General features: G+C 49.5%; 1 protein-coding gene across 3 annotated transcripts in view; it reads right to left on the bottom strand.

Moving 5' to 3' along the window:
• ACSF2 (acyl-CoA synthetase family member 2) overlaps positions 1–13732 on the bottom strand; it is a 39990-nt gene that overhangs the window by 23392 nt on the left and 2866 nt on the right. For 2 of the 3 annotated variants that reach the window (XM_072025681.1, XM_038165280.2), the window contains exons 2-7: positions 8467–8662; positions 5109–5237; positions 3998–4051; positions 2032–2150; positions 1365–1527; positions 827–922 (exon numbers count right to left, since the gene is read on the bottom strand). In XM_072025681.1, the coding sequence (XP_071881782.1) occupies positions 827–922; positions 1365–1527; positions 2032–2150; positions 3998–4051; positions 5109–5177 (501 nt within the window). In that variant the 5' untranslated portion in view covers positions 5178–5237; positions 8467–8662. Of the gene's footprint in view, positions 1–826; positions 923–1364; positions 1528–2031; positions 2151–3997; positions 4052–5108; positions 5238–8466; positions 8663–10816; positions 10870–13732 lie in introns of those variants that run through there. The other variant, XM_072025680.1, reaches the window with a different exon arrangement.

Here is a 13732-nt window from a genome sequence, read left to right as displayed (position 1 = left end):
TTCATTCTGGAATTCTGCAATGTCGTTTCTTTGCTGGACTGCTGGACTTTTTGGTCGGGTACTGCTTACATGTTACTTTACAATATGCCAAAATATACAGTGGTAGTGCTATGAAATATGCAGGATATGGCACACGGTTTTAATTTTATTGTGTTTTTTAAAACACCAAAAGCTCTCAACACCGACTGAAACAACCCATCTATTTTTTTTTTTGATTAAAGCTGTTGTGTGAGAAATAACTACTTCAGAACTTCAAAAGAAAATATTTGCCTTTAATGATTTTTAAGAGGAGCTAAAAATAGAAAGCTTCAACAAGGTCATATCCTGAGTACCACGACTGTGTACATGACATGAAGGAAGCCATGTAAAATAGATTAAAACCTCATTCAATAGAATTCAATAGAATTCAAAGCTGGCATCTAGAGCCTTGTAGTTGTTTGAAATGAGTATTCACCAAAATGAGAAGCAATCCACTTCACTATTTTTCCCCTACAAAAATGCCTTTTTTTTTTCTCTCCAAAAAACTTCACATGAAACTAAAATGCAACTTCAGTGCAACTCCACTGCAAATAAAAGCGTTATGTGGGAAGAACACAGAAGGGTCCTTCCATCTGCTGGCTGTAAGGAAGGTGACCTGAAAAGCATGAACTGTTTGTTAGAACAAACTCAGCCTTCTGAGAGTTTACACTTTCCAAACTTGCCCAGCACCTCATTAGTCACTCAGTAGCCCTCAGTACCAGTTGTGGCATCCTGCCCTGCGGCTGAGCAAGCACCAACTCTCTCCACTCAGAGACCATCCTACCCCTGCGTTCCCAATGAGACCCACCTGCTCTGTGATCCCCAGTCTTTCGCCAATGATGTTGCCATTATTCACAATGTTCCTATGAGAGAGGGTGGCTCCTTTGGGGCTTCCTGTTGTCCCCTAAAAGACAGAGAACATTCTGCAATGAAGTCACCTTTTTAGAGGATGAGGTACGAGTGTTCTTTGGGGCAATTTCCCAGGCATTTTCCCCAGGTGATTCTGGGGTGATCTTTCACTTCATTCTCCATTCTGACCAGAGAGACTTTTTTTTTTTTTACCAGCATCTCAGTCCCAAATCAGGCAAGAGAAAAGTGGCCCAACTACAGCTGGACAAATTCACACAACACCTCGTGCCAAAAGGCTGAGCAGGAAGAATAGAAGTAGAATGGGAACAAGTCTAGAACACACTCTCCATCCTACAGCAGAAGGCTAAAAAAAGACAGAACCAGGACTTGGTCTAAGAGTGCAGAAGGCAACGTGATGCTCAGCACCTCACACAGTTCTCTCTGCCTCCCCACTTAGGAACCCAAGCACAAGCCGTGGAGCAGCCAGAAGCACTTACTGAAGTGAACTGAATGTTGATGGGCTCGTTGCAGGACAGGGTCTGCTGTAAGGCTCTTAACTGCTTCACGTGGCTGCTGTCCCCAGCCTGCATCACCTCGTTCATGTGGAAGGTGCCAGGCAGCTTGGAGTCCACCATAATGACGACAGATAAGTCAGGCAGCCTGGCAGAAAGACACACACCATCAACAAGAACAGAGAGAACAGAGAGAGAAGAAAACTGTCTGGATAGCCACATGCCAGCCGGGGCAAACTTCCAGGACAGCCTAACCTGTTCTCTTCAGATGAGACCAAACTATCAGACCACAAGAAAGAGAAGTACATTAGAGCAGTTCACAAAGGGTACGTGTATTCGAGGAGTCTTAAACCCATTTCTAAATCTGAAATCTAGTTTAGAGGGGAGGAATCATGTGCAGGATATTCAAGTGAGCCACCAAGAGCCACTTTAATTGCTGGCAACAACAGCCAAAGCCCATACAGGGAAAGAATAGCGATGTCAAGGTCCACAAAGTTGTTGCAAGCTTCCCGCATCAGTACCTAAAATGCTAAAAAGAGAGCTCTCTGCACAGCTCCTTCCTCCTCTAGAGCCTGTGATGTGTAAATGAGAGAACACGAGGCAGGACACAGCTGTGAGGTCATTGAAAAAATACCAGATGTACCTAACTCACCTTTTACTCTTTATTCCCCCTGGACTGGAATTTTCTAGCTCAGGACATGACTGCTTTAGAATATCATAGTATTTCTGTGATTTAAATTGAGTAGGAAACACCAGTGCCTTACAGCCAACCTGTGAAGGGAGACAGACACTCATAAGAAGTCATCCTGGGTTGATGTCAGGACATGGTAAAGAGCAGTCACCACTGATGCAAGAATGTGCACAGCGCTGTAACCCCACGTGGCAGGAGTTAGCCATTAACACTTCAGGGGGATTTTCTCCATGGCTGCTTTCTCGAAGCACATGAGCTGACTCCCCGGACTAAACCTGGAGCTTTTTCACGCTTTCCCAGTAAGAGCTGTGGTACGGAAAGTTAAAGATTCATGGAAGAACACGTAATAGGTCTTTGCAGGGTGAAGGTACAGCAGCCGCCCTCTCTTAGCTGGGTGTTCATTTTCTGTTGGCCAAGAAGCAGAGCTGCAGCCCGAGGTTCCCCCGTTCACAAAGGATCAGCGCTGTTCATTGCACTGCACAAGGCAGATGACTGATTTTTCAGATTTGGAGTCCCAACACTAACAAAAAACCCAGCCCCAAAATAAAAACGTGTCAGCTGTTTTGAAAATTAAAACATTTTTAATTCATCCTTTACATGTACATGATCCTGAAACAACGCCCTTTAATTACTCCAAGAATTTTTCAGCAGATGTGATTTGCTGAATTTGACCCAGATCTGCAAACTGTTTTCATCTTCCAAAAATCCACTCTTGTCAAATAAACTATTTAAGTAAATTATGTACTTGGCTGTTTTCGTTATTTTCCCAGGGTCCATGAAGTAAAGCGACCAAGGCTATGCCAGCACGTTATTCTTAAGTACCCTCTGGGGTGTGTCAGAAAGGAAGACAAACATTTGCTCAATTTATGGAACAGTCTGCCTGGAACCCAGGGGACTGTGTCTTTTCTGGGATGGTTTGGGGCTTTGTAACTTTTCACTACTAGTCACTTCAAACTACTGTTCTGATGTAACCGGCTTTGAAAAACAGATGCTGTGTGAGGGGAGAGAGCAAGGCAGATGCTACATGAGAAAAGGGCTTTTAGTCAGGCACCTCCTACTCGATGTCAACTAAAAGGCAGCAGACCCTTTTTCAAAGGACCTGTCATACGAAAGCTGTCAACGGTTCACTTCACAAAGTCCTGGAAACAACAGCAGCAATCAGGGAGAATGGCTATTATTCGGTGTTTGTTACTCTATATACTGGAGGGTGGGAACCTGATGTAGCAAGAAAGAGACTGCACAAGCTGACATGATCCAACAGGCAAAGCTGAAAAATCCTTAGGGTTTTCATTGTGCAAAGAAACAAATACGATCAAATAATTAGCAGTGGTGAAGAAAATCAGAGATTCCAGTGCCAACGGAATCTCTGATTTTACAGAGGAAAAGCTAGGAAAACTAGAAAACCTGCAAGGGTGAGACAGGAGTAATTCCCAACGGAGCTGAAGCCCATTCTGCTCTCACCCCTTCAACACTTCAGGTTTACACTAGAGAAGAAAATCAGAGCAGAATCTGACACAAATAGCTAGAAAGGAAAACAAAAGCTAAGTCCTACTGGAAAACAAATAAAATACTGACACTTCAGGAGAGATGCACAGGATGAAAGTCATAAACAGAGCCAGGAAAGGTAAACTTAAGAAGAATGCAGAAGTCTTTTATCAAAGGGATCAAGTGGCAGCCAGAGAACAGCAACAGCTGGGACCACTACGCTGCAGTGTCATCCCCATGGTCACTGTGGTGGTGTTCCCTTTGCACGGTCAGCACCAGCTCTGTTCTCTGCCCAGCTCTCCCTACCTCTTCTTGATGTACTGAAGTGCTTAACTAGAAGTTTACCTCTGTACCGTGCCCCTACTACCCCCTTTAACAGACAGCTGTTTTTATGATTTCTCGTAAGAAATCAAGTAGCAATAGCAGCAAGTGCCACACAAACCTTCCTGATGACAAACTCCAGCTCACGGGCCTGATAGGCGGGATTCACGGACACCTGAAGAGGGAGAAACAAGAAGGTTAATCAGTTATCCCTGCCTTGAAAACCCTCTTCCCTAACGCATACTCCACTAGGAAAATTCTCCCAGGGACAAGTCACAGTCAAAGCCTCTCCTGTCTGAGATACAGAATTAAGAGCTCACCACCACAAGGATCTCACGTTCATTAGAAAAGCAAGCTGAATCCCATGTTTGCATGGCAGGCAAGCGAATAAAAAAAAAATACAGAGAAAAGATTTATGTGAGGTCACATAAACCACATGTGAGCCACAACAGTTTAGGAACAGACATGGGCCTCCTTTCTGCCCGGCAGACATTCAGTACGCTAAACTAAAGATGTTCAAAACTCAAGGACAATTCAAATTTCTTAATGGACAGCCAGCAAAATACCAGCTTTGCCTTGTACAGCTCCCAGCAGAGGCAGTAGTGGCCACTGGAGCTGAGCTGACCACCAGGTTCCCACTGAGCCACGCTCACGCACCCCGTTACTGTTTCTTAGCAGACACTGAGAGGAACAATGTTGAAGTAAACACACCAGATGTGATACAATCTTTGCCACAGAGCAGTGTATAAATACGACATGCTCTGGTTAATGTACCAGGTCGTACAATCAAATGAAAATTTGGGGTGTGGAGGTTGGGCTAAATTTTTAAGTGAGCATTTGTACCATGAAGCAATACAAGTCCTATTTAGGAGGGACATAAATAACCGACAGCTGTTTAGGACAACAGCATGTCACCTAAAAATTGTCCTAAAGGCAAGCATGTTTCCATCTATAATTGTTTACTGCAAGCCATTTGCCAGCAGTTCACTTCCTTCTGCTCCTTCCTCTCAGCTCTGCAGTCTGCTTTCCTGCATAGCAGACGACGTGCTGAGGGCTGCACAGCTCTTGTTTAAATACTGGTTTCAGTTAAGAGCTAACATGCTGGGTATGAACACGGAAAATGTGTCAGACATCAAACTTTTCCCTCCAGCATAACCTATTGCTTTTTTGTCTCCTTTTCCTTTCTCAATACACCACTAAAAACCCAGAAACTCAGACTCAGTAAGACTTACCAGGATAATTCCTGCCTGGGCAGTTGCAAACTGCATGAGAACCCACTCGTATTTATTGGGACCCCACATTCCTAGCCGGTCTCCTTTCTTCAGGCCAAGAGCCAGAAGTCCAGCTGCTGCTTGGTCCACCTGTAAAATACAAGACAAGTGCCTGAGGATCTCAAACAGCATGCATCAGGGGATATTCATTTCCAGGCACTACTTTCTGGGGAAGAACCATCACCTTTGCAACTGAAATCAAACAGAGCATGCCTCTGCTGCACAGTCTGTCAGCTTACTGCTGCAGCAATATTGTATTCTGGTTGTAAAAGTACCTCGTGTGGACGCTCACCTACTTGTCATGGCACTGAAAAACATCAAAACTGCCAGGAGGTGGATCAGAGTGCTACAATGAAATGGTTCGGGCAACATAAGGGTGATTTATAAATAACTCGGTGGGCCCATGGCACCTCAGGCCATCAGGGAAGAGACAACATACAGATGGGCTTGTGATCGAGGGGTGATCCTGACCATGGACCCCACTGCACACGTTATCCACAGATGTGGAGCAAGCCAAGAGGTTAAAGCCTCTCTGGCATGGCAGACAGCACCATCTTCCCCCGCTGTGCCAGCCCAGAGGGGTTTGCTTCTGTGCTGCTTTTGCTCTGCTTCCACTGCCGTAAGCATTCCCCCAGGGCACTTGCCATCATCCACAAGTCAGTGTCACGGAATCACAGAATATCCTGAGATGGAAGGGACCCACGAGGACCACTGAGCCCACCTCCTGGCTCCACGTGAGACCACCCTAAAAGCAAGCTGTATTTCTGAGAGCATTGCCCAAAGCTTCTTGAATTCTGGCAGGCTCGCTGCTGTGATCACAGCCCTGGGGAGCCCATTCCAGGACAGACACAGAGCACTGGGCACTTTACTTGCTCAGCAGTATCCAAAGGCAGCTGACAGCCTTCACTTCTGCAAACATCCTCCCCACGGTCACACGGGTAAACCCACAGGGTGGCACGTGGTGTTGCCCACTACATGGTCTCTCTTGAGCAAAGGAACACTTACTACTAATAGCTGAGCTACTGGTCCACATGGGTGGGTGAAACGACATATTCTGCCTCTCTTCAAGCTGCTGGATCAGGTTCTCCATAGCCAACATGCAGGGAAATAGAGGAAAAAGACTTCCTTTGTACTGCCGGTGTTGGCCAGCCAGCGCAGCCGCCGTTGGTTCCTCTCCATCTTCCCAGGTCATTACTGCCAGTGAGCTGGTGCACGGCAATGGTGAGCTCCACACAACGTTCTGCCACACGGATCACATGCACTTGACTTCATCTGGGCCTCTGACATTGCCCAGGTCACCGGAAAGCACCTCCAGCACAGCTAATTCCCTTGGGTGCTGGATGCCCCTCTCCATGGTGTCCATGTGCCCTGAGGGATGCCTTTCCTGCAGGAGTCACCTGCAGAGCGTGAGGGCTTTGCCCCTTTTCCAGTTGCCTTGTCAGTGCCTCCTTCCCTAGAGAGGGATCCCGCTGCCTGGCTTCCCAGCCCTTTAACTCCATGCTACTGGCCCCGTTATCCCAGCATCACAGCAGCCAGGTGACAATGTGCTCACCTGGACAACAGCTGAAATCTCTTCACAGATCTCGCAGCTCACCCTAGGATAAGTTTCTTTCCTTACCAACCAGATGACTTCTGCTTCCACTGTTTTTGGCCTGAGCTGGCTCTCTGCTTCTGCTGCAGCACCTGGTGCAGGGGCTGGATCCGATCTCGAGGCATTCTCTTCCCCTGAGGGCGCTCGATGGTGCTGACCAACATTTGCTAGGTGCACAGCAGACCCCAGCACAGTGGGGCAAGCTGTAAATCTCTGGCATTGTCAGGGGCAGGGCACACCTTTGGTAAAGATTCTGTCATTTTTTCATTTGTAGGTTTCCACACTTGTTCACGGGAAGTCTGTAACCATTGGAGGTGACAATGACAACTGTGCTAAATCCCACACACCCTGTCACCCAGAACTGTCCTGCCTCAGGGCAGGATATTCTTAAGGGTATTCTTAACCCACAATCAGGAGACAGAGCAATAGAATCAGGCTGGTTTGAACAGCCCAGGGATACGCCAAAATCTCAAGAGAAGGGGGAGGGAAAGGGGAGAAAGTCCTCCCTCATCTCCTCCACTGACTGGCTCTCCGAGGAGAAAGGGAAAATGTGTAATCGTTACTAGTTTCCAAGAAACACTTCCCAAAGCAAGATGACGGAAATGCTGAGTGCAAATACCAGATTAGGCTCACAACCGGTACTTCTATCATCTCATAAGCCCATGTTACACAGCCCAGCAAAGTGATAAAACCAGAAGCCACCTTAAAGCAATGACAAACAGCGAAACAGGAAGCACGCCCAGCAAGGAAGGCGTTACATAACACAACTCTGACAGCAAACTTTGAGAGCAAATAAATCACTCTGGTGGCCAGCAAGCATTAAACAAATACAATTACAGCAAATTATAAACAAATTTGTTCTCTCTAACACCCTCCGGTCAGACCTGCCATTACCCCAACCCTTCGCACCCCACGCTAGGTGCCACAGGGGCTGTTGTGGTTTAACCCAGCAGGGAGCTCAGCACCACACAGCCGTTTGCTCACTGCTCTCCCAGTGGGACAGGGGAGAGAATCAGAAAGGGGTACAAGAGCAGGAACTCGTGGGTGGAGGGGCAGTTTAATAAAAAAGAAAAAAAGAAAAAAGAATTAAAAACAAGTGATGCACAATGACTTTGCTCAGCACCCTCTGAAAGACACCCAGCCTGTCCCCAATTGGCAGCAGCCCCCCCAGTTTCAGGGCTGAGCCCTAAGGCCATGTGGTGAGGAACATCCCTCTGAGCAGCCCGGCTCAGCTGGCCCGCCTGTGTCCCCTCCTGGCTCCTGGGGCACCCCCGTGCTCCTCACTGGCAGGGCAGCACGGGGAGCCCAAAGCCCTTGACTTTGCTGACAGTTGCATTCGTGCTAGGACCAGAAATCCCGACACGCTCAGGAGCTCTGCAAGTCAGCGCAGAGTGACACAAGAGCTGGAGTCTGCTCGGGTGACAGAAACGTCATGACTCAGCCCACTCCAATTACAGCCACTGTCTGTTAAATACAAAAGTTCCTTCTGAGATGTGAAGTAAGCACTTTACTGGGCATGACTCACAAGGAGGACAAAGGCAGCACACACCCCTCATGTGCTCACCCAGGCCATGCTGTTACTGTGGGCTCCGGGCCAGGCCAGGGATGCACACTGGACAAACCTCGCTGCTGAGCTAAGGGCTGAAGCCAGCTCTGATGCCTCCACCGTAGCTGTTGCTGCCAGAATCTGGCTGTTTGGGCTCCCTGACAGGCGAAGCAGACGCTCACCTCCTCTTTGAACTGAGCAAACGTTTTCCGAACCCCATCTCGGACGAAGACGAAGGCCTCACGGTCAGGAAAGCGCTCAGCCGTCTGGTCCAGGCACTGGCCCACGGTTTTGTTTAGAAGCGGAATGTCCACGGCCCCCTGGACATAGCTGTTGGTCGCCCGCTGGGATGCAGCAGGTCTCCTTGTGTGCAGGGCACTGGGAAGGAAAAGAAGGTATGAAATAAATGCCAGCAGGGTTTTCTCTGCTGTCACACACCCCCAGAGCTCTCCCTGCCCCCTGACTGGGGTGATAATCCCAGTTTACCTCACCGCCGTGGTAACACTGTAATCTAAGACCCAAACGGTTCCTAAGCCACAAGGTTCAGAGCAGGGCTCTGGTTACAAAAGCATGTATTTTCTTTTTTTTAATATAACCCATCAATGCAATCCTCCCTGTCTGCAAGGACTATCAGTCTGCCTGCAGTACCAGGAGTTTACACATGAGGGTTAAAAGTCTTGGCAGTTCATCCCTGGGTCATCTTTTACAGCCTTTCCTTGCGCTGTTCCAGCCTCGGTTTCTCTGCCTTGAGCTCCACCCAGATGAAGGACCATAAAATACCAAACCGAATCACCAGGCAAAGGTGGAAGGTGTTTGTTTGTGTTTTTCTCCTCCCCAGAGCTCAAGGGCTCACTCTCAGGAGGTGCAAACAGTGCATCCCACTGAGGTAAGCAGACAGCTCTTGCTTTGCATCAGCTCCAACAGCATTTCAGCAGTCGGCTGTTAGAGAATCAGAGGATCACAGAGGAGCTGAGGCTGGCACAGACCTCTGGATGTCACCTGCTCCAGCCTCCTGCCTGTGCGGGACCACCAAAAACTAGCTGCCCAGGACCACATCCAGGCAGTTTTTGAATGTGTCTGAGGATGGAGACTCCACAACCTCTCCGGGCAACTTGTGCCAGAGCACGGTCACCCACATGGTAAAGGGAGGCTTCCTGACGTCCAGAGGACCCTCCCGTGTGTCACCTTGTGCCCGCTGCCTCTTCTCCTGGGGCTGGGCACCACAGAAATAAGTCTGGCTCCGTCCTCTTTGCAGCCTCCCTTCAGGTACTTGCAGCCTCCTAAGAGAGAAGCTCCACTCCCACCCCCCTCCTTGAGCTCTCTCCATCTTCCCCCTGGCCCGAGGAGCCCAGAACTGGACCAAGCACTCCAGGTGTGGCCTCAGCAGTGCTGGGCAGAGAAGGAGCCCCTCTCTCAGGCTCCTGGCAATGCTTTGCCTCAGGCAGTGCAGGGTATCATTAACCTTCCTTGCAGCAAGTGCACATTTCTGGCTCGTGTTCAACTTGGTGTCCACCAGGACCCTCAGGGCCTTTTCTACCGAGCTGCTTTCCAGCTGGGTGGCCTCCAGCACGTCCTGGTGCCTGAGGTTATTGCCCTCGAGCGCAGGGTTTTGCATTTCTTCCTTTGCCTCCCTTCGGGCAACAAAGAAAACTGCTTCTGACATCTCTAAATATCTGGATGGGTTATTGATTTGTCAGTTTCCTGAGAGATTGTAAATGGCTTTGATCTTGCTACAATACGAAAAGGTGCAAATAACGTGGAAGGTGTAGAGGAAAACCTGTGTGTAGGCAAATTCCCCGGAATGGCTTCCCTCGGCTGGAAAGAGCTGATGACTGAGAAAGTGAAAGTTAAAATCAAAGTCAGAGAGACGTCATCTGAACCTTCCCCTAGAAGGCCTGCAGAAAACAGGAAATTCTCATCTCACAGAATAAAAACTGCTTAGAGGAGTTCAAAGAAGTTGAGCTGTACCCGAGAGGAGCTGGCGAAGTCAGGGGCTGTGTACGCAGCGCTAAGCGGGCTGCGAGCACTTCACTGTCTCTGTGAAGTGCACTGGAGAGAGTTTATGGTCCTGAGGACAGCATCAATAAAACGAGGAGCTAGCAGATGGATGAGGGGAGGGAGCTGCAAAGATAATAAAGCAGGTGTGCGGGGTAGAGGAGCCTACACCCACCACAAACACTGGGAGGACAACACGGGAGGTGTTCCAGCAGAGAACCTCGGCAGAAATGGCACGACAAAATACCTGAGAGGGGAGCAGAGGAACTGTATTTGAGGCCAAACTGGAGAGATGCGGGCAGGGCAGTAGGAAAAGTGTTTTCAAATCATTTTGGCTTTCCCTGAGGTCTGCCCACCAACTGCCTCGCTCAGTGGAAAAGCCGCAGCCTCCCCTGGAGCCACAGCTCGCAGAGATGCAGGTGCTGCCACTCCTCTCCCTGCTTTCTCACCACTTGCTCCTGCCCTGAGCCTTCCTCCACCCAAGCAGCCTCCCAGCACCCTGCAGGCCTCCCTGGGCTCTCTTGCCTCCGTCCTCACTTCTTCCCTGCTTTCCTCCAGGCTCTCAGCTTCCCCATTCCCGATGCAGGTGACCAGGAAGGACAGGGTTAAGGAACACATTTGGGGCACACAGTGCTGAGGCAAGGTCCTGCGTTTAAAGCCAGGGGGCAGATCTGTGAGAGGAAAAAAAACAGAGCAGCCTGAAATAACATAATGGCTGGGTACAATGGTGCCAACTTTCTGCAAAGACTCGGTGCTATTTACTACAGGAGATTTGCCTTCCTGCCCACGAGATGCAAGCAGCAGCATGAAGCTGCTTCCTCTAAAGGGTGAGCACAACAAGCTTTTAGCTTCCAGGCAGGGAGTTCTGCTCTGAGAGCTCAGCGGTGACTGAACCTCCTTCCCCGTTCCTTTCCGGGGATGGAGAGCTCTGCAGCTCCCGCTCACTCCACTCAGGCAGTCGTTTCTAGCAGTCTTGTAGGGCAATTTACACTAAGGCTGTACAAGGGTCACCAGAGAAGGAGAAGGGAGGCCACAACCAAGCAAACATTACAGAGAATTATCGTTTCTTGTTTGAAAGCTCCTGGGCAAGGCAGGTATAAAAACCAGAAGATGAAAGAGAGTTCTGAAGAACAAAAGCCTTTTATAAAGGTTGAGAAATCTCTCCCTAACCCAAGGGAAGGAGGAACGTTCCTAACAAAGCAATAAAAACCACCCCAGCCATTGTCACTTGCTGTCCGTGACCAGGTAAGCCCTCGTGCTGCTGGAGAGAGCTTTTAGAGGAGCCGCTGCAGTTTCTGGCACGTTGGAGGTGGAAACCACAAACTGTTTGCAACGACATTAAGTGGCGGGCACTACGGCCTCACCTCTCTGAAGCCAGGTCACCTCCAGCTGCAGTGGAAGCAGAACCTGTCCCTGAACACAGCTCCAGCTGCAGCACAGAGAGAAGTGGCTCCCTCCCGTGCTCAGCTCCCGCAGGAAGCCTGGAAAGGGCAGAGAGCAAACGCTGACTGGGCTGCGCACGAGCCCTTTCACCAAGTGTCCTCCCAGAGCTCACCTCGAGCTGAGTGGGCTGAGGGCTCGGGGCTTTGCTGGGCAAACAGAAGCATTTCATCAGCTGCTCGGTTCCTCTTGGGACACAGAGCAGGGGAAGCGTTACTAATTAGCAGGGAAAAAAAAAAAACAAAACAGAAAGTTGCTCTGCCATCTTTCCCTAGCATGTGACTGACCAAAAATAAAAACAAAATAGACTGAAGATAGAAAGGAAAACTGTGAGAAATTCAGTCCAAATGCAGAGGGTCCAAAGCTGAAGCAGTTTCATGCCTTCTGCCACCAGCCTCTTGCTCTCCCAAGCTCCTTGCACAGCCTTCTGCCGCTGGCAGCGAGGGTGAGTGCCACACCACCAGGACCTGACAAAGCACAGACCAGACCAGGCCTCCTGCTCTTACTCTCTCCTTTTTTTTTTTTCCAGGCCTGAAGAGCCAGAGGGTTTCACTGACCTCCCAGCAAGCAGAATTCCACCCTCCCTCCATATGTAATGGTTTGTTTTCTCTGTGCAAACGCTGGAGTCCCTCCTGCAGTCCCTACAAAGTGCAGAAAAGTTGAAGGGCCCAATCCTCACTCACAACACGCAAAGCCAGAGCCAAACACAGCTCCTCCTCCAGTCCTCACAGCTCCCTCCCTGCCCCCAAACGCGGGGACAAAAGAATGTCCAAGACCAGGGAAAGATTTCTTTATAAAGCCCTGCACTTTAAAATCCTTCTGCGAAAAGCCAACAGTTAGCCTCGGTGCGAGAACACGCGCAGCTCATTCTCACTAGTCCCAGCCGTTCACACCCTCACTTGCAGCTTTAAAGTTAGGGTCTAAGGCGCCTCGTGCTCATAACCCAGAGCCACGACCTCTTCTCAAAGTGCCTCCTCACACGGCCTCTGCAGAAACACTGAAGAAGCAAAATTCACAGCTGTCACTTGTCAGAGTTCCCTGAATTCCAGGCTGATGTTGCAAGCGCTTCAGCGTTTCCATAGCACGCATTTCTTGGCCATGGTGTGGGTCAAAGAGAGGTGTGGGACAAAGCAAAGCAGGGCTCTGGAGGCACTGCATGGAAGGAACAAGGCAGGCACGTGACCCCTTAATTACCAACAGCACCGTGCTGAAAAAGGTGCCAGAAGCAACAGCGAGTGTTGAACTGGAAGAGTGCTCCGAGAGGCCTCTACGTAGAAGGGCCCAAAGGATTTAGAAATATTTGTTTTGTTCCTCTTTGTTACAGAAGACAAATAATTCCCCCTCCACCTTCCCCTAGGAAACAGCTGGCACTGCTGGAGATAAAGGAAGCCTGCTGGGCCTCGCTCTGATCCTACGGCAGCTCTCAGATCCCTGCCTCAGCTGGAGGAGAGCAAATAAACTCCACGTGCTCCTGGGTTTCAGCACGCTGATGAACACTACTCCTGGGGAGTGCGTGCCCTCTTTCAGCAGCACATTCCAGCAGCAACCAGCCTGCCGCGCTGCAAACAAGCCAAGCTCATCACCAGGCTGCCCCTCACTCTAGGAACTTCAGAGTTCAGCAGCGTAACTCGACAGAGACCTGGGGAAAAGCAACTTCCCTCCTTGGCGTGCATGGAGGGAAGGCGGGCAGCTGGATCCTGGCAGCTGGATCCTGGCACTCCTGCCTGGCCGTGAGCAGCAGAAGCCATCAAACTTAATAAAGCACTCCTGGCTAATCTCAGGGGCTATGTATGAATAGCCTGGACTAACATTTTATCGCTGTTGACAGAAGACAAGCAGTTTCATTTTTCACCTTTAACTCTTCCTGTCTCTATAGAAATTATCAGAAGAGCAGCACGGGGCAGAGGCATCGGTGTAACCATTTGTCCCACTACAGGGAGTACACCAAAAGCTCCAGCTTTGCAACCGGGAGGGACGCTGACCTGACCTGTGGCATTCCCCCTGCATCTATAT

This window comes from Anas platyrhynchos, chromosome 19, assembly GCF_047663525.1.
Source record: "Anas platyrhynchos isolate ZD024472 breed Pekin duck chromosome 19, IASCAAS_PekinDuck_T2T, whole genome shotgun sequence".
In the NCBI taxonomy this organism is placed as follows: domain Eukaryota; kingdom Metazoa; phylum Chordata; class Aves; order Anseriformes; family Anatidae; genus Anas; species Anas platyrhynchos.
Note: the sequence above shows the minus strand (reverse complement) of the source record. Positions and strands in the feature narration are given on the sequence as shown.